This window comes from Cyprinus carpio, chromosome B5 (genome assembly GCF_018340385.1).
Source record: "Cyprinus carpio isolate SPL01 chromosome B5, ASM1834038v1, whole genome shotgun sequence".
NCBI classification, from domain to species: Eukaryota; Metazoa; Chordata; class Actinopteri; order Cypriniformes; family Cyprinidae; genus Cyprinus; species Cyprinus carpio.
In genome coordinates, this window is record NC_056601.1 from 24,338,189 (window position 1) to 24,360,444 (window position 22,256).

The following is a 22,256-nucleotide window of genomic DNA, read 5'->3' on the forward strand; positions in this document are numbered from 1 at the left end:
CAGTGCAGCTTCTATCGAGTGAGGTTGACCTTTTGCATATGATATAGGTTCTCATGTTGATTCATTTCTGACAGTGACATATGAGCCACCACTGATCAGATGCTCAGACAAATTGTAGTAATGGAAAATGTGTTTCTAATGACATTAGCAGCACTGGTTGGCAGAGATTGGAGTTCAGGATCGGTTTTCATGTCCATGTAATGCAAAAGTAAAGTCATCTGATACATAAAGATGACCAGAAGGTCCTATGTCATCAACATGTAAACAAACACTGCTGTTTGTAAGTTGGTAGGAAGGGTAAATTACCTAAATCTGTTGTGTATTTAGGCAGAGGCCTTTTGTTTTGATAGCTCAACAATAAACCAACTGAAGCCCATATTTGCCTATGTATATGCGTCACCACTATAAAAAAATTACTCTCATTACATCTCCTGTTGTTTTTATTTTGGCTGTTTATGTTATAATGAGTGCAGAAACTGTAAGTTCTGGTGAAATCAAAAAATGTCCACTGATGTACAAAATAAAAAGGTAACACCAGGGTGGCTTGAAACCTTGACCCAACAAGTCATAATTTGTACTCAAGGACTGAATTTGTTTGCTGACTGACCATGAAAGATCAAGGGACTGTCAGTGGCAAATGTAGAGCTAAACCACTAATAAAAAAGGGAGAAACATAAGGCACTTTCCAAATGTTTTATCTTTCACTCATTCCCTGGAGTAAGTCTTTTACTCTTGAACCCCCCTTCTGTTGTCAAATTCTCAATGCAGTTACTAAAATTGTGATCTGGTGTCAAGCTTCCAATGAGCTCCTGCTCTGTTTCAAGCACACTTGTGGAAGTAACTCTCCCCTAAATTCTTGTATTACCCAGTGGAGCAATCTGCAGAGGTTCACTGGTTATTCAGTAAATGTTGACCTCCTCCGTCCAATTATGTTTGTTGGCACAACACTCTGAGTAACAGTTATGTATATGCAACACTAGATTTGGTGCATTGGTGCATCTGTATTGAAAATATTGTGCTGAAATGTGTCTTGATATACTTTCCCCATAAATATTCAAAGAACACTTTTATTTGTCTGTCTGTTTGTTTATTTTTTTTTTGTATATATATATATAAAAAAATAAAAAATAAATATATATATATATATATATACACACACATATATATATATATATATATATATATATATATATATATATACACACACATATATATATATATATATATATATATATATATATATATATATACACACATATATATATATATATATATATATATATATACACACATATATATATATATATATATATATATATATATATATACATATATATATATATATTTATGTATATATATATATATATATATATATATATATGATTTAAATAAATAAATTATTTAATAAAAAAAAAAATATATTATATAAAAAAAAAAAAATGTTTTAAATAATATATGTATATATATGTGTGTATTATATATATATATATATATATATATATATATATATATATATATATATATATATATATATATATATATATATATATATATATATATATACATACACACACACACACACACACACACACACACACACACACACACACACACACACGTACTATATATATATGTACCTACTTTACATTTACAACAATCTGTGCTATCAGAGATTTTATGATGTGGTACTATGTGCTAATAATAGTGCACTGTTAAGTCATTTACTCGAGTAACGCCAGCAAAGTGCATAGAATAAATGCACAAATTGAGATGAAGTCTAACAATGAGTTTACACTGTTGTGGACTGAGCCTTTTTAGCTCAACAAAGCATGCATCTTTCCAGCTGTTTTCGGTAATTGTGTTTTTTGATGATTTATAAAAATAAGTTGTACATAACTTTAAAATGCTGTATACTCTAAAGCAGTGGTCTCCAACCCTGCCCCTGGAGAGCTACCGTCCTACAGATTTCAGCTCCAACCCCAATCAAACACACCTGAAGCAGCTAATCAAGGTGTTCAGGGCTACTTGATAATAACAGACAGGTGTGTTGGAGCAGGGTTGGAACTGAAGTCTGCAGGACGGTAGCTCTCCAGGAGCAGGGTTGGACATCCCTGCTCTAAAGAGGACTGATGCTTTGCCAGGCTGCAGGCATTCATGTTTTCTATTAGTGATGAAATTGACATTAATTATTCCTGTTGCTGAGTGTTTTTAAGTGGCTTAACTAACTGTGTAATGTGAAATGTACCTCTGATATAAAAAAATGGTTTTATATGATTATGTAACAGAGTGCATTTTCACTTAGACCCTGCCTGAGGGAGAGAAACCCAATGAGGAAAAACAAATGGTCGACAAGGGAAAGTGTTTTATTTATTTATTATTTGTTAGTTTTATTTTTTAAGATGAGTGCTTTGTTTTGGTTGTCAGAGAATTGTGTCTAAGAACCAAATTCTTCAGATAAGTCTGTTTGATCAAGTATCTCCTCTGATATTATACTCATTAGTTTCCAGGCAACACTGCAACATCCCTTAATGCATTACTTAATGACCGGCACTTGGAGATGTGTTGAAATATTGTTACTAATCTGGTCACACAGCACGGCGTATGCACAGATCCCTGAGTTAGGAATACATTTCCATCTGAAAACCGATTGCAGTTATGAAAGTGACGTGACATTCAGCCAAGTATGGTGACCCATACTCAGAATTCGTGCTCTGCATTTAACCCATCCAAAGTGCACACACACAGAGCAGTGAACACACACACACTGTGAACACACACCCGGAGCAGTGGGCAGCCATTTTATGCTGCGGCGCCCCGGGGAGCAGTTGGGGGTTCGATGCCTTGCTCAAGGGCACCTAAGTCATGGTACTGAAGGTGGAGAGAGAACTGTACAGGCACTCCCCCCACCCACAATTCCTGCCGGCCCGAGACTCGAACTCACAACCCTTAGATTGGGAGTCCGACTCTCTAACCATTAGGCCACAACTTCCCAAAGCTTCCTTCGTCCCTGGGTGGGCTTGGGACAACAAGCCCTTCTGATAACAGAGAAATGCACATCATTCTCTAGAACTCTTCACATGACAACTACCTCCTCTTCTCTGGGTTCAGAAACTGTATTCTTTTGTCTGCTATATTTGTCTGCTAATGCTAAGTTAATTCTGCTGTTTTCGTTTCTTTATCATTTGTGGTGCAGTTATTTTCCACACTGATGGACTCAGACAGAGAAGTGAATGCTTCCACAGTCTGGTTCTTCTGTATATGCTTTCCTGGTGCTATGCTCAACTGCTTCGAAATGAGGAACACCTGCAACAAAACAACACTGCTTCTGTTATATCATTATTTTCCCTGTGTGCAATGAGTTGTCTAATTCAAGAATTCATTTAAACTATTCTCACAGCACAGGCCATACGTTTTTTTCTCATCCCACCTGAAAGAAACTGCAAATGCAGTTTTACGAAAGACACTCATTTTTAATAGATGTTATTTTGTGTATAATTATTTTTATTCATTTTTTTTATTCAACTTGATTGATCTAGTTGCATGGAAATGAAACAGTTCAGCTTGTTCTAGTTTTACCTGACTAAAAGTAGTTTAATATGCATTAACATATACTTTTTGCAATTAACTGTCCATATAGCATTAAAGCTTCTGTTTTGGACTGTATTAGATTTTGTGAGACACTGTAGATGTGTTTCAAAATCACACAGTTTGCTATACAAAGAACTGAACTCCACATACAGTATCTGTCCTTCATAGTCAGCCAGACTGCAAGGAAAGATGGTTTATGTAGATGTTTTACTGATGCACACCTTTAATCCTCTTAGAAAGTTCAGGACTGATTAATCTGCTTGAGTTGTGCTGTAATTATATAACCTTTCATATCTGTGTGTATGAAATCCTGCTAAACAAAGGTGTAAATCCCAGGTAATCTTGTTCTAAAGTTTATAAAAAAAGGAGGGGTCAGAGAGAAAGATGTATTAAAGCTTTAGACTTCACAAAGTCCCAAAATGAACTTTGTGTTGGCTGCGAGAATGATCTACAATCAGGGATCAGAGGCATAATAAAATGTACAATAAAATTATAACTCATGCTTCACCTCTGTCCCACAGAAATTATTATAGTGTAACTATGAGTCATAGTTTAACCATCTAAAATGCATGATGGGTATTTTACAGCATTGTTTTTATTATAGATGGACAGTTGAGATATGTAAGAAAACTTTGGCGTGTGACCAATTATCATGTCATGTTTATCAACATAATCTCACGACCAATTTGTATGTATTTTATGAGTAGGCTAAATCGTACGACCTCACTCATACAATTTTTGTATGATTTTTCTAGACCCCAGTGAGGGGTAGGTTTATGAGAGGGGTTAGGGGTGGTCTTTCGTACAGATTCCTACAAATAAGCCACTTTGTAAAATATGTACAGATTGCTACGAGATCAGGTTGTCTTTATGGTAAGTCAAAAGAGATGTTATCTTATTTTGTGTCCAGCAGGCCTGTATACAATATGAGCTCCTGTTCTGCAGGCACAGTTTTTGTTTGCAGTTGGTGTAGGCTTGCTTTAAGTTGTGAAGTCATGCAGTAGGCTTACTTTTGTTTATATTACATTACTATTTTTTGTTGATTTTTATAGATACTATAAAAATATAGATCTTATAGATATAGGGAACAGAATAAGAGTCATAATTCAATGAGACCGTAGACCCATGTACTTTTAAATTTGTATAGACCATTTGTATAGTTTGAAACCAAGATGGCCATGCGGTCAGACGCAGCCGCTACTCCGGGTCCCAAAAACAGTGTTTTTATGTCTGTTAGTCTCGTTTCCTCGTCTTCGAACAGTCTCACCTTATCGCAGAATCATCAGATAAACACTCAGAAATACATCTATGATCGACAGAGCCTTTTGGAAATCGGCTGTGTGTACAAATAACAGCTTTCGCCAGAGACTACTGAGAAGCTAAGAGGCCTCTGTCTGCTGCTGAAGCCGAACCCCGAGACCGCAGCCTCGCCTACTGACCTTACCCGCACAAAATGGCGACACCGGTGGTGTGAGAGGGGACAGAAGCATGGCAAGCGTGGAGGCACACAAGCTAGGCTAAGGGCTAACCCCACTAGACCAGCGATTCCATCACTCATACTCTCAAACGTTCGGACTTAATTCAACTCAGTCGGTCTACACAGCATGAGAAAAGGGATTGTTGTATGTTTTTTTTTTTTCACTGAAACATGGCTAAATGACAACTTTTCTGACTCAGCTATTCAGCTAAATGGACTTGCCTGCTATCGATCGGACAAGGACAAAGAACTGTCTGGTAAGTCTCGTAGAGGTGGATTGTGTGTGTACGTCAACAAAGAGTGGTGTAATAATGCTGTTATAGTTACAAAACACTGCTCATCGATGGTGGAGTTTATGTTTGTGAAGGGTCGACCGTTCTATCTGCCGTGGGAGTTCACTGATATTCTTATTGTCGCAATTTACATCCCCCAGTGTGCTAATGCGAAGGACGCGCATCGCTAGCTGTACAGCGCCATCAGCAAACAAATACCCAGATGGCTTTTTCACAATTGCCGGTGACTTCAACCATGCAAACTTAAAGATAGTTTTACCAACATGTGAACTTTGCAACAAGGGGGAAAAACACACTGGACTTTGTTTACACAACAGAAAAGAACACGTACAAGGCTGTATCCCGCCCCCACCTCGGGTACTCGGATTACATCTCTGTTATGCTAATTCCAGCATACAGACCACTTCTGAAACTCACTAAACCGGTTCAGAAACTCATCACAGTTTGGCCAGATGATGCTACCTAAAACTACAGGACTGCTTTCAGTGCACAGACTGGAACATGTTTAAAGAGGCAGCCACCTGCAACAACCTCACAGACCTGCAGAAGTACACTGAAACTGTGAGTGCTTATATCAAAAAGTGCATTGAAGATGTTACAGACACCAAGACAATCACCACACGTGCAAACCAAAAGCCGTGGATGACAGCAGAGGTTCGTTGGCTGCTAAAGACCAGAGATGAAGCATTCAGATCAGGAGATAAAGCAGCCCTCAAAACAGCAAGAGCCAATCTGTCCTGTGGCATCAAAAATGCAAAATGGTCATATGCTCAAGAAAATCAACAATCACTTCACAGTCAGCAGAGAGACACGGAGCCTGTGGCAAGCCATTCAGACCATCACGGACTACAAGCCCCCACCACAGGCCTGTGATAATGACACATCACTCCCAGATGCACTCAACCACTTTTATTCACAGTTTCAAATGCAGAATGACACACCTGCACAAAAACTACCCATACCTCCCAATGACCAGGTGCTCTGTCTGTCTCCAGTCGATGTAAGGAAGACCCTATCTAGGATTAACTCACGCAAGGCTGCGGGTCCTGATGACATACATGGCCGTGTACTGAAAGACTGCTGCACAGCTGACGGATGTCCTAACAGATATCTTTGACACCTCGCTGAGCCAGGCAGTCGTCCCCACATGTCTCAAATCCACAACCATCATACCGGTACCAAAGAAATCACCTGTGTCCTGTTTAAACGACTACCGCCCCATAGCGCTGACTCCAATCATGATGAAGTGCTTTGAGAGGTTAGTCATGCACAACATAAAAACCAGCCTTCCCAACACACTCAATCCTCTCCAGTTTGCATACCGTCCAAACCGATCTACAGACGATGCAATTTCCTCCACCCTCCACCTGGCTCTTACTCACCTAGAAAATAAAGACTCCTATGTCAGAATGCTGTTCATCGACTTCAGCTCGGGATTCAACACAATAATCCCACAACAGCTCATTAATAAACCATAAACTATACCTGCTGGGCCTTAACAATTCCTTCTGTAATTGGATCCTTCTGTAATTGGACTTTCTAACTGGAAGACCTCAGTCAGTCCGTGTCAGCCACAACACCTCGAGCACTACCACACTGAGCACAGGTGACCCACGACTGCACTGCCAAGTTCAGCTCCAACCACATCATCAAGTTTGCGGATGACACAACTGTGGTAGGTCTCATCAGCAACAGCGATGAAACGCACTACAGAGAGGAAGTGGCACAACTGGCTGAATGGTGTGGCACTAACAACCTGTCCCTCAATGTGGAGAAGACAAAGGAGGTTGTGATGGACTTCAGGAGAAACTCTGTTGACCACCCCCCACTGACCATCGACAGCTCGACTGTGGAGAAAGTCATCAGCACTAAATTTTTGGGGATGCACATCACAGAGGATCACACCTGGATCCCAAACCCTTGTCACTCTGCAAGAAGGCACAACAGCAGCTACACTTTCTCCGCCGGTTGAAAAGAGCAAGTCTTCGTCCACCCATCCTCACCACATTCTACAGAGGAACCATAGAGAGCGTGCTGACCAGCTGCATCACTGTCTGGTACGGGAACTGTGGTGCAGCAGACCGCAAGAACCTCCAGTGGAAAGTGAATACAGCTGCAAAGATCATTGGTGCCCCTCTCCCCTCCATCCTGGACATTTTCCTTACACGATGCTCCAGCAAATCCAACAGTATTGTGAATGACCCCACCCATCCCTCCCACAGTCTCTTCCAGCACCTATCATCAGGAAGACAATTTCAGAGCATCAGAGCCCGCTCCGCCAGACTGCTCAACAGCTTTTTCCCCCAGGCTGTGAGAGCCCTGAGCTCAAACAGCCCCACCCTCCTCTGAAACCCCATACAAACCCCTTACCTCCTGAAACATGGACCATCTCACCTCCTCCACTCCCCACACCCCCCCAACCTTACCACAAATCATCAAAACTGTCTGAAACATTCTTTTTTTTTGTGCAATTCTCCTCTATGCGCACTAGACACTTTTCACACATACTGCTGTATGTACATCATCTCACAAGACTCAAATATGTGTTTTCATGCCCGTGCACAACAAATCATCTTGCACTATTCACAATGTTTCTCTTTGCACATATACAGTATTATGTGAAGCATTCATATTAGAGATCGACCGATATGGGTTTTTCTATAGCCGATGCCGATGCCGATGTTTAGAGGTCAGGGTCAGCCGATGGCCGATATGTGCTGCCAATTTTTAGAGCCGATATCTGGAAGTTTTCCCCCTCATTTGCATGCTAAAATGTCACACTAATAATAAGTGGATGCACAACATTTCTAAACTTATCATCATTTATTGAGCACTGACTTGAACCATCTCTCGAATCTTAATTTTGTGCACTGCACAGTATTACAAATTAAAAAAATTATCTAAAGTTAACCAAACAAATCAATAAACTGACCAAGTATTAAATATATAAAACAGGTAATATATATATAAATAAAAGTCAATCATTTACATAAAAGTTTTAGAGCATTTATCAAGCAGAATTTTTCAAGTTTGTTGGAACATAAATGTAAACTTAAATATACATTTAAATAAAAGAAAAAAATATATAAAAAAAAAATCAATTAAACTGAAAAATATAAAAAATAAAATATATAAAAAATAAATAAAAGTAGTGCTGCAAACACACTAGCAACCAGCAACATTTGTGTTTGGTATAAATGACACAGAACATCTAAAGTGCATTCTAACTTCAAACTTACATCGCAGTCTCTTCATTATTAAGATTAAGTACACTCAACCAAACATATAAAAGGTTACACTGGTCAGTTTAAATAGACCGTAGTATACCGGTCCACTCTGCTGTTATCCCAAGGACGTTTTAGCTCATGTGAAGAGGATGATCTTTTCCGTCTAGTTTACATTAAAAAAATAAAAAATATTATAGTTTAACATTCAGATACATTGCGAATATGGAAACGTTTGGATATATGCAGAACGAGACGTGACTAATAACCTCCAAATACATCGAGCCAAACCCGCGCGCGCTCGTCCTCGTCTGACTCTGCATGCACACACCCACTGTCACGATCTAATGCACTGTAAATGCAGGATTTTTTAAAACAAATAGGCCTACCGGAATGCAAAAATTCAAAATCGAACATTTTGCAGAACCGGATCAAATAAAGTACTGGTCATTAATACTCGCATAAAATGTTTAATGTGAAAAAAGCGGTTCACTGACTGCACAGCCACAAGCGCCACAGTTAGCCTACGTTTGGGATAATTTTATTTTTAATACTATATTGTCATTTGAAAACATTGCAATTGCGTTTTAAAATACAACAACGAGCACCACGAAGCCATTTAAAGAGGCGCATTCAGCGTTCTCCTTGACGGGAAACAGTCAACTAAGCAAAATGATCTCAAATGTACAGCGCGCTCCCTTCATTTTATCAAATGATCATAATCATATATTCATTTTACAGTCCTGCTACTAGCATTTTATTCAGACTAAAACCACTTTAATTCGGGTGAGAAAGCTTTTTTTTCCGAGTGGCTTTTGCACATAATAATAATACCGCTGCAGACGCATTTTGCAGCATTAAGCTTATTCATTGATTGTTAATTTAAACGACGATCGATCATGGAAATGATCAAATATTGACATCCCTAAATGCAAATGAGTTGGATGGAAACCTGGCTATTGTCTGCATCAAACCATGCTTCCGAACAAATGTCCTTCACCGTTCTGTGCTGCTCCAGGACAGCTGTCTCTCCAAGCACGGTGCTGTCTGAGAGCGGGGCGGAGTAACGGAGCCCTCAATCACGCTGCAGTGTTTGTGAGAACTGCCACCTACTCCACCTCATTTACAGAGTGAAATTCTCTGACTACCTTTATCTCCCAGGACTGTTGTTGAATTTAAATCGGCGCTACTAAACACGGATATCGGCCGATGCCGATATATTAAAAAATGACAAATATCGGCCCGATATATCGGCCGACCTCTAATTCATATAGTCTATATATTTTTCCTTTACAGTCTATGTATAGGTATACATTTATATATAGTATATTTATATTCAGAATCTGTCAGTTGTGTATAGGTACAGTGTTTATGTGTAGCATTTGTATAGTTTGTATTTTGTTTTTAGGTTATGTATAGGTAAACATTTATATATTGTATTTAAAGTCAAAATCTGTCAGTTAGTTGTGTATAGGTATAGTATCATGTGAAGCATTTGTTTAGTCTGTATTTTTTTTTAGCTTATGTATAGGTAAACATTTATATATGCTGTAGTACTGTATATTTATAGTCAAAAATCTGTCAGTAGGTTAGTTGTGTATAGGTTTATACTGTTTAATTCATTGTTGTATGTCTGTGAGGCATGACATTTCGTTCCACTGTATGTCCACACATGTAGCGGAATGACAATAAAGCTCGACTTGACTTGACTTGACTTGACTATGCGAGTTTATATCAACCAGTCAGAATTCTATTCTCAGCCAAGCAGGATTATTGTCAATAGGATCTTTATGTGTAGGCCTATATGTATGTATGACATATTAAATGTGGTTTTAGAATACCAGGACTGTTGTTTTACCCTGACATATTCAAACTTATGGCCTTTAGTTGAATTGAATTGAATTATAAAATACATTTATTTTATTTTATTTCATATTTCGCAGAAGTGTACAGTAAATAGTCTAATAATTAAGATATTCTATCCTTCTTTTGTAGTTAGTATTGAAGCAGTCAAACTTTTTTGCTTTAGGGAAAACATTGTATTGTTTTGAACACAAACCTTTTGCTTTCTGTGCATGATTATATCGCATATTAGCCCATTTTGGCTGAGGAGCTCACAATTTTGTGGTCTAGTATGTGAAAGGGCTGGTGGAAGAACTGTACATGATGGGTATTATGCTTAACCCTTTGGTGCACATCATGGGTCTAAAGTGACCCGACTGAGTTTTTCTATATTTTTGCAATAAATTAATTTCATCATTCATAATTCCAGATATTGCTCAATTTTCCTCAGTTTTTGATCATATCATTATTTTTTCTTTCTTTTTTTTTTTTTTTTTTTTTTTTTTTTTTTTTTTTTAAATAAAAATCATTTTTGTATCACTACCCCTCTAATGCACAAGATGGGTCTAAAATGACCCTTATTCATTTCCTGTGTTATATCAGTTATGGATGAGTGCTTCTTTCCTGAATATCTAAAATAAATGTTTTTCTATCATTTATTATTCCAGGTAGACTTTAAATATGTTGTTTTTGACTTCCACAAAACATTATTTGCCCCACAAAACATTATAATGACCCATATAGAAACCTTTTCTATATACAATTTTTTTGCAAGTAGAAACGTATTTACTGCAGAAAACTATTTACCTGCCACACATTTCACATCTCAGCATGGCTGCTTTTGTATAATTGATGCATTTAGTCTTTTATAATTTATTACCACAGAAAATATTTGATATACTGTGAAAGATAACTGGATATAATATTTGAAGGTTAGGGTATGGACCTTGAAATCTATTACTAGTGAGACCGAGAAACATGTCCAATATTATTAGCTAGCTTGTTGTTGACACATTCTATCTTAGCTAGCTGATGTTAGCTAGGTCAACAAAATAAAAGTCAATAATACGTTTTTATATACAAGTATATATCATTGCTGTCAGGCAGAAACCTCGTATCGCCACATTTTTTTGTCATAAATCAGTGCTATTGGTCACCCTTCATGTCTGTCAGTGTTTTTGAAAAAGTAATGGTTTTGGACATACAGTACAAGGTTTCTGTCTGACCGACACGATATATATATATATCAGTATATACATGACCAACTGCTTGTTGTGCACTCTTTATCTAGAGTGTTATTATGGCTGGTCCCAGACAATCTAGGTTAATGGCTGAAATGTTTGTTTAGATTCTACATGATGAGGAAGATCAGGCAATTCTTAGTCCTGATTTAAAATCTGAAATATCTGATGATGACTTAGACCAGAGATTGGTTAGCAAAGTCGGTCCTGGAGTGGCGCTGTCCTGCAGAGTTATCTCTAAACCTAATCAAACACACCTGAACAAGCTAATCAAGGTGTAAGGGTTATTAAAAAGCTAGAGGCAGGTGAGATTTTATCAATGTTGGAGTAAAGCTCTGCAGGGTTGTGGCTCTCCCGGACTTATGCTGACCATCCCTGGCCTACACCAACTTCACTATGCAACACCCCAATTATTACATGGGTGTTGTGGCCAATGCATAACAGCTATTCATCAAGGATCTGAACTTTGAATATTCAAGTCATCTTTATTTATATAGTGCTTTAAACAAAAAAGATTGCGTCAAAGCAACTGAACAACATTAATTAGGAAAACAGTGTCAATAATGCAAAATGACAGTTAAAGGCAGTTCATCATTGAATTCAGTGATGTCATCATGCAGCTCAGTTCAGTTTATTCATGGATATAAAAAAATTTAAAGTGCCCAGCGAAGTATGAAATAACTTAAGAAATGAATACGGGTCATTTTAGACCCATGTTGTGCATTAGGAGGGGTTTTCATAGCTTATGCATCAAAGGGTTAAACCCTCTTTATGAAATGTGTCTGCGTAAACACTGAATTTCTTTACATACCAAAAATTTTGATTTTCAAAGCTACAAGATAACCTTTTGGGCATATTTTGCAAATAATTTCTAAAGGTTTAATGACCAAAAATTGTGTATGGAACACCACAAGTGTAACAAACGTCCTGGTTAAACATTAAAGCACACTAGTGTGCATTTTTTATATTTTATTCAATAGTGACTGCATTTTTCCAAAAAAATACTGTTTTTACAAAACCTGTCCTAATGTTTTAAACCTGTCCTATACGCAGACATTTTGGATGTTTATATCTTTTGGAAGGGTGATCCATGAACTGGAGAGATGCTGAGGTTTGCTGTCAGCATTGGGCATAAAGCCAGATTGGTCCAGGTGGTTGATTTAATGAATCATACAAAATAGCTTTTGGCTTTTGATGAGCATGCCTCATAGCTCTTCATCAAAATTCAGAGTAGTTTAGCATTTCATAAACATGACACAAAAATCATTTTATGATAAAAATATTAGTTGCCTTACTGTTTTTTTTTTTTTTTTTTAAACTTGGCTGTAAGGCACATTTCCTCCTGTTCCAGCTCACCTTGACTTGTCTTCCTGAGAATTTTGGCAAATGTATTTAGGTCAGAATGTTACATTGTGAGGGTTGGGATGCCCAGAAATGAAGACATTATCTTACTGCTATGTAATACATTCAGCAGTGCAAATCTCCCTGAAATATGTTTAGCTCAAGTTCTTAAGTGGCAAATAAGTTGTTTGATGCCGCTTTGTTTATTTTAATGAATTGTCTGTTCCTGTTGCTCAAACTCTAGAGCATGGTGCTAGCATAACCAATGTCATGCAGTTTATAAGTCATTTTGGATAAATTCATTTGCAGTATGAAGCATAATTAGGTTACACTTTATTTTGATAGTCCACTTTAGACATTCTACTAACAGTAAGTAACTTTGCAACTACATTTCAACTAATTCTCATTTATTTGCAACTACATGTCTACTAACTCTGAGTAGATGGTTCGGTAATGTTTAGGGTTCGTACAATAAGTTGTCATGTACTTGTAAAGATTCTTATACTCAGTTGTGTGTTGTAGACCTATCAAAGCAGACAGTCTACTAATAATCTAATGACTGCTATTTCACATGTAGTTGCAAAGTTACTTACTGTTAGTAGAATGTCTAAAGTGGACTATCAAAATAAAGTGTTACCCATAATTATTGTTGGAAATATATTTCTTCAATGTTTAAAAGTTTTTATAAACAAAATACATAAAGTCTACACAAATTTCCAACGGTTTTCATTGGTATTGTACATCATTTCAGGGGGATTGTTGTGCCAGTATTTAAATAAGCTGCCAATTTATTGCAAACCTGTGAATTTTTTAGCTTACATTTTTTTTTTTTTTTTTTTTTTTCTCAGATCATTTATGCCTGCTCCAGTCAGAAGGTGTCTTCTGATACAGGCTGACAATGTTTGGCTGGAATAGTTTCATGAAGCTAGACTTGGTCCAGTCTTCCTGTTCCGAGAATAAAGATGTGACGTAACCTGTAATCTGTACTGCTAGTCTTGCACTTCCTCTCATAGGTTCTAAATCACTACTTCCAAACACTTTAAAACTCAACTGTGTTGGGTTATTGTCTCAGAGTTGTCAATCAGTATTTATTTATTTCAAGTGTGGTTAAATATTTATTACCAGTGCTTTGAATGGAAATGTGATATGCCACATGCATTTTACTAGTCCCAGGTGGCGGTGACCTCATGTCTTTTCCATATGGTCTTATGGCAGTGTTCTCTTTAAGATCTGGGTTTTCTCACATAGGTTTGGTTTCCATCTGTGGATCATTGCAGCCCTTTTAAGCTATTCCACAGAAAAGTGTGTAGCATCATGAATCACTTTTCTCAAAGCAGAGGGAGTTCCCTTCCAGTTAGAGAACACACTGGGCCTCCATTTGTTTACATTTGTTGGAAGCAACCTCTTCCTCTTCTCTTCCATTGTTGCGCAGCGAGGTGCTGCTCAGCTCCGCAAACCTTTCAACTCTTTTTGACAATGGAAAGAAAGGACGTTTATGGAGGTGGAGTGTTTGTGATGGCAACAATAGCAAAAAAAAAAAAAAAAATTTCTTCAAAGCCAAACGTTTACTGTATTTAAATTCTGAGTTTCACTTTCAGTGTAAGTGTATCTTTATACATAATAGCCTTTAAAATCATACATTTAAAATGTATATATTTCAGAAGGACAAGGAATAGTAAAATTGCTTGAATAACTCTACTGTCTATCTGTTAAATGAATGAGTACTGCAAGTGGTGCAGATCACTCTGTTGATTGATGAATTTGTGTTGAGCCGCATTTACTGTGAACTGAACCAGATCATGTGTAATTGAACAAAGTGCAGTGCATATTTATTTAATTAAATGCAATATTGTGCAGCACAATCTTCAAATTGCAAATTTTGGTTTTATTTTGATTAATCGTGCTACCCTATATGGTTTGGTAATAAACAGTTTGTTGTCTTGGATTTCTCCATTGACGTTTCCACTAATGTGTTTATCATTTGAGGTAGAAAAAGCCCTCAGATGTGTTTGCTTGTCTAGAAAGATTCTATCTGTATGAGAAAAGGGCTTGTTTTGTTCAGTAAGTGCTGGAGGGGGTGAAGGGGTAACCTCAAATGAACTGAAAGTGTAGGAAATTGTTGGTTATATAACATGGTGTTTAAAAAAAATAAAATGACTATTATGATGATAATAACAGGGGATTTAACATGTTATTCATACTGAGATTGATAATCAAAATGAGATGACATTCATGGGTAGTTATCTTTATTGGGGTTGAAAAATAAAGAGTGATGTCAGCCAAAAAAGGCAAGGCTTTTTAGAGCTGTAATAAGTTACTACTGAACATTATAATGAATGTAGTAATGCATTGTCAGTAATGGATATGCAGCAATGTGTTAAATATTTTTGTAAACACTACAGTGCTATTCCTAATGTGATCTTTTTCTGTAATGGTTCCCAGATTGAACTCCATGTTGATCTCATCTTTCTTTCAGCCGGATAACATCCTCTACCCCCCCTCAATGCCCTTCCGCAAGTCCAGCAACCCAGAGGTTTCTCACGGCTCCAGTTTAGCGCTGAAATTTAAACGACAACTCAGTGAAGATGGCAAACAGCTGCGGAGAGGAAGTCTAGGGGGCGCTTTAACAGGTAACACCCTGACCTTTGTGTATAGCCAGATGTACTGCTGTGTTTAGGGAAGAAAATGAGAACAAATAATCTGACTACACGCAGCAGCAAAAATAAATACAATAGTGCAAAGATACAAATAAATAAACAATGCTTCTCAGGTTTTCACTCGCATTGAGCAAAGAGTGACTGGTTTGTCCAGGTTTTTTTTGTTTCTTTTTTTTTTCATCGCTTTTTTCATCGATTTTTTTTTCATGTGTTGGGAAGTCAGAATGCCCATTCATCAACAGAAACATACATTAGTCAAACTCTGTTTGTTTTATGTATTATTTATAACAAACTATATTACAGATGCATTGTCAGTTTTAAGTTGAACTGTGGTGCAAATGCGTGCCGAACCGTGTGTGGAGAAAGGCACGATTTGATTTGTTTTGTTTTTTTTTGTTTTTTTTTACAGAGAACCATTACACCCTAGGTAAAGAGGGTCATATTGGGCTACTCCATATTTTTAAAATACATGATAATAATGTAATTCATTTGAATTGAATGGCAGAAAAATATATATTTGATAAATTATAAACATTTTTAATTCCTGTTCTTTTCTCAATACACTGTAAATAATGGCAACTCAATGTTTGAGTAACATCTAAATTTGGCCGAATTGAATTTCTGTTAATTGAATTTTATCAATTGTGGCAACAGTTTGCTAACATTGGCTTAACAGAAATTATATAATCAGCCAATAGAAAAATTGTAGTAACAATTGTTTACTTCTCACTTCCCCCACCAAATATTAAAAACAGAAATATGAAAAAAAAAAACACTGAACAGTGTTGACATTTTTAATCAATTCACTTAAAAAAATAAATAAAGAAAGAAATAAAGAAATTAAAAAACACATTATCTTATTTTGAACAAGAAAAAGAAAACACTGAATACATCACTGAAGTCATCTGTGTAACAAGAGGAATTTATTTGCAATAATAATAAAAATAATAAAAATACAGTGTACTGTTAAATTGCAAGGATTGTGGTAGAGTGAGGGGAACAAACATACAAACATGCCTATAAAACAAATGAATTACTCTATAGTGGCATTCATTAGAAACATAATTTATTATAAATCTAAAGAAATTTATTTAAATGGAAACTAAAAATATCAGGATATGGGAAATGCAAATAAACTATTTGCTTTGTGCGTGTTTTGTCTGTTTGACATTATTCACATTATGTAAGTCATTCCAAACCGATAGGAAATGAGTTTGTCTTTGGAACACAAATTAAATATGCAAAATTTATGCCTAAAATTTATGGTAAAAAGAACATTATTTTGTGTATTTGGTGTGATGAAATGGGTTTATGTGGTTTAAGTAAAAAAAAAAAACACATTATTTTTCACATACTGTACATTATTGTTTCTCCTCTATGCGACACATTTCAGAAACTCGTCGATTTTTACAAAGCTTATCATTCTGAAAAGCGAGGTGCGTTTTGATTGGCCAGCTATCCGGTGCATTGTGATTGGCCGAATGCCTCAAGCGTGTGACGTAAATGTTATGCCCCTTACTATGCTTTGATGCCATGTGTCCCAGAGCGCTGAGACAAAAACATTAAAAACCATTATAAACGAGGCATTTGTTGCATCCAGTGGGGACATAATTACGGATTATAATGACAATACCAGTGGTTATCAATTCCAGTCCTCCCGCCCCGCCAGGCTCTGCATATTTTGCATGTCTCTTTGTAAACACACTTGATTCAGATAATCAGCTCGTTAGAAGTGAGCTCCATGCATGAACTGTGTTCCCATTGACATGGTCACTACACAGTGTTCATTGTTCCCTACTCCCTGAGCAGGGGGAATTTGTTGAAGTTTACATCACTTTGGAACATTAATTCATTACTTCACGGATTTGCACTGCACAACGTCTTCACACACAGACAAGTGTGACATCATATACCTCTGTAAATAAATACAATTTAAATTCATGTCTCGCTCACTTGCACTTTGAATGGAAAATATACGTTCGATTCGAACTGGAATCATGACGGAATATCCTGTGATGTCCACTTCGCAGGGCACTTATGTTTGAATAGAACAAACGTCTGAAACGATAGGCGCAAGGACTGGAATTGAGAACCACTGATTTATACTGTCTTTTTACACGTTGCTTGGCATTGCGCCGCATAAAAATAAAACCATATGTGGATACAACGTCTCCACAACATGGCAGTGGCAGCAACAGAGATAATAAAAGTTATGCCTTCTTTCTTTGTGTGAACATTTGGGCGGCGTTATGCAAATCTTCCCACATAGTGACGTAGAGATGTGAGGGCGTGTTAGAATGAGCTGTAGAAGTAGTTGACACTTAACTTTTATAAAGAATATCTCTTTGGATTTGAGACTTTAGTCTTTGCAACTTTACAGATCTTCTTTATTCACCAAGAGCTTGTAACATTTCAAAGAGAAAGGAAAAATTATATGACCCCTTTAAGTTTTTGGTGAACAGACTTTCTGTGGAGGGACAGATTTTGATTCTTTCAGATTTCAAATTATCCTTTTGTGTTCTGAAGATGAGGGAGAGTAATAGAGTGTTTGAAATAGGGCTGTCAAACGTTTAATCGTGATTAATTACATCCAAAATATGTTTGTGTCTACAAAATATGTGTGTGTGTGTACACACACAAAATACATATATTAAAAAAACTTTTATAAACATTTTTTAAATATATACATGTACTGTATGTGATTGTATTTACTGTATATGTACATAATAAATGTATACAGTGCTCACACATTATATAAACAAACTTTTTTTTTTTGATGTAATTAATTGCAATTAATCGTTTGACAGCCCTAGTTTGAAATTAACAAATTGGCCAAATATTTCAGAACACTTACTTTTCTTTTTTGCATTTGGCTCTTCAGAGCTTCATTGTTCTGTTTTCATTAGACTGGACATTGTGATAACCATATTCGACTACATTCTGGGTCAGTCCGTGTCAACTCCATGTCAGTTCCCTTTTAAATACAATTAGTATCAGCTTTATACAGTGACCCACATTTGGTTTCCGACCACTGAAAATGGGTAATATTCAACAACTGAGATTCCACACAGCCACACTGATTCCAATATCTCTGGCAGTGAACAATATAGGTCCTTGAAAATGAAGATTCAAAAGCAAAGTTTATTAGGAACCATAACTAAAAAGATATTTAGATAACTTTTATTCTTCATGAGTTAAATGCACACAACTTTGAAAAAAAAAAAAAAAAATATATATATATATATATATATATATATATATATATATATATATATATATATATATATATATATATATTTATATTATATATATATATATATATATATATATATATATATATATATATATATATATATATATATATATATATATATATATATATATATATATATATATTTATATATTTATGCCACTTGGATAGTTATGTTCTGTCCAATTATTTTGATGTAGGGAAACAAGATACATTTCTAGTTTGAACATTATCTGTTCTTCAGACATTCCTCTTTAAAGAAATAAAACATCATGTGTATGCAAAGTGACCCACATTTGGTTTTTGACAACTGAAAATGTGTACATATTGAGATTCCAATATTGCTGAAATGGAACCATATAAAGCCTTAAAAATGAATATGCCAAAAGGACAGATTAAGACCCAAAATCTAAAAGATAATTAAGATATCTTCAAAACTTCTTGAGTTACAAGCATCCAAACTTTGGAGAAAAAAGCTTTTTTACCCTCTACAAAACAGTAGAATTACTCAGTAAATATGTGTTAGTGACATTTAATATTTTGGCTTTCATCATTATACATGTTTATCTTTATTCAGAAAAAAATTGACAAATCAAAAATTTGAGCTGGGGAAGATTTGGTTGATCTGACAAACAATGACCCTGCTGTTCTATTCAGTGTTTGTCTTGCCGTCTGACATGTTGATTCAGGTATATAGGGCACAATGTTGAAATCTGCTGAGGGTGTCTAGCTGGCATTTCCTCAGTTCTGTGGCTGATGACTATGTGGAAGCTGTTTCCCATTGAGCAGAAATTGCAATTTTCCTCCTACGCGTCCTGTTTTTTGACCTGGCTCTGTGACCATGTAGAGCCCACAAACACATAAATATAGGTTAGCAATAGGTTGTCTGAGAGACAATGCTATAGCTGAACTAAAATTCTCTCTCTTTTATTAGTTAAAAGGATCATCTCTCCTACACTGAAAACTGCAAAGTGATCCATTCTCCTCATTTTTTGTCTATTTGATTCAATCTAATTCAGTTCAGTTTTCTAGTCTGTGTACTTCAAAACAAAACACTGCCATTCTTTTTTTTTCATTTTTATTACTGAGTAAACCTTATTGCTGTGAGGTTTTGTTAGTTGCCAGGGAGAAGGTTGTGTTGTATTTAGTATGAAAGGACAAACAGCTACTGCTTCATATGTAAAGGGTATTAGAAATCCAGAAATCACTTAATCCTGAAGAACACTTGAAAAATATAACAAACTGAAGAGCAGGACAGATACGCATGGACAAACACGTAATGCAAATGGTCAGATAAATCCATTTTAATCGCATGGTTAAGTTCTGTTTAATACATTTGATTGCATTTTGTATTTGTAATAATCATCTGTTATATTGTCTCGACTCAAATTAATTGAAATGAACACTATGATGATGCTTTTGTCATGGCCTTAAAACCCCTGCTGTTCTCTATTTTTATTTTTATTAATTTTTTTCAGTTTTATCTTGCTTTGCATGGACAAGCACCACTCACATTTTGTTCAGAAAATGCTATATTGTACTCATTTTACCAGTATTTTACCAATCTCCTTGCTACAGTAATGCATTATTTGCTATATGAGCAGTTATTTGGAAATAACACATCAAATACTTGCTTCTCTCAGAATAACGAGCTGCAGTTGTACGCAGCACCTAATGCACTGTGAAAACAATTCCTGAAATATAAGATGACAAAAGCGTAAATTTATCATATTAAACTGTATATAATTTGGTTCTAACAGATTTAATTTAGTCTGACATGACTTCTCAGCCAACAAATTACATTTGGTATGGCAGCTCTGTGTTATGAAGGGATGTTAGATTATCAATCAAAACTCTGAACCGAACAACAGGGGGCTGGAAAAGGATCAGTCAAGGTGAAGAGGCCATCCACAGTGCTGTGAAATGCTGTGACACAGTGTGAAGGGCTCGAATATGAGCTGAATATTGGTCTATTGGAGCTTCTTTCTTTTTTTAGTGGATGTGTGAAGTCAGTTCTCCTCAAGTTCATGCTATAGCATGAATATAGTGTCCTAGCAGAGTTACTGCAGGAGTAGTTAATCTCCTTAATTATGAATATTATGCAATAATATTTGACAAATGGTGTCCTAAAACATGTCATTTTTTTGAACAGGAGGGTAAAATAGAGTCAGATGCCCTACAAAACCGGTGGTTTGCGACATTGCATTATGTTGGATATATTTTAAAGTGCCCCTATTATGGGTTATTAAAGGTTCATAATTTAGTTCTGGGAGTCCCCAACAACAGGATGACATGCATTTAAGGTCAAAAAACACTTTCATTGTTTTAAAATATGCATTTATTTTTACCTTATTTGCTCAACGTCTTCCAAACAATTTGCTCAGCGAGTCATTTTTCCAAACCCCTCCTTTGCGTGATGCTAATCTGTGGTGATTGTTCTGATTGGTCAATTTCATTTCCATTTCATCATGCCTGTAATGCGTGATAAATTTGTAAAAGTTTTCCCTGGTCTGCCCGCACAACAAGTGGGCGGGCAACATGCTAATGTTTCATGTTGATGCCAAAACGACTCATTTAAATGATTCAGAGTATACTTTTTCTTTTGAGACACACTAACTTTATACACAGTGCGTTTTCAGATTTAAAACTTTGCCTTGATGTTTTCATTCACTTACAGCTGTGTTACACACCGCATGAAAGGTCATTTTCAAAAATCCATAATAGGGGTACTTTTATTATTCTATTTTATTATTCTATTATTATTAATTTAAATGTGAATTATGTGTATACATTTTATATTTGTAAAAGAAAATTATTGTTTTAATTTTAAAGGGAAATTGGTAAGATGCCCCCAGAATTAGCAAAGAAGGCCCAGAGTGGCATGTTGTTGCTAGTGTCATAATCTTATTAAAACCAACAACTGAGTGGCTAATTTAGTGAACTCATTCAGTTTCATCACTTTCAGAATGATTTTTTTTTCCCAGCTGATGAATGATAAAATCATTGAAAGCCAATCAGAATCAATCCTGAGCTGGAGCTTTTAAAGCAGCAGATGAGCATGAACTTGTAATAAACATGATATGTCTGCTGGTGTGGACACTAAATAGGACACTATAGTTATCGTTCTTGGTGTGAACGGGCCTTAAAAAGTTAAGAGCCAACCACTCCTACCTAAAACAGCTCGTTCTAACACACCCCCACATGTCTACATCACAATGTGGGAAGATTTGCATAATGCTGTCCAAATGTTATTGCAAAGAAAGAAGGCATAACTATATTGTTGCTGCTTCCACTGCCGCCATGTTGTGAAGACTTTGTGTGTTTCATTCCAAAAGAGGACACA

General features: G+C 36.2%; 1 protein-coding gene across 11 annotated transcripts in view; it reads left to right on the forward strand.

The window, feature by feature from the left end:
* The window catches only part of mast4 (microtubule associated serine/threonine kinase family member 4), a 130,470-nt gene that overhangs the window by 14,476 nt on the left and 93,738 nt on the right, over positions 1-22,256 (forward strand). For 10 of the 11 annotated variants that reach the window (XM_042725022.1, XM_042725023.1, XM_042725021.1 and 7 more), the window contains exon 2: positions 15,483-15,636. In XM_042725022.1, the coding sequence (XP_042580956.1) occupies positions 15,483-15,636 (154 nt within the window). Of the gene's footprint in view, positions 1-15,482; positions 15,637-22,256 lie in introns of those variants that run through there. The other variant, XM_042725034.1, reaches the window with a different exon arrangement.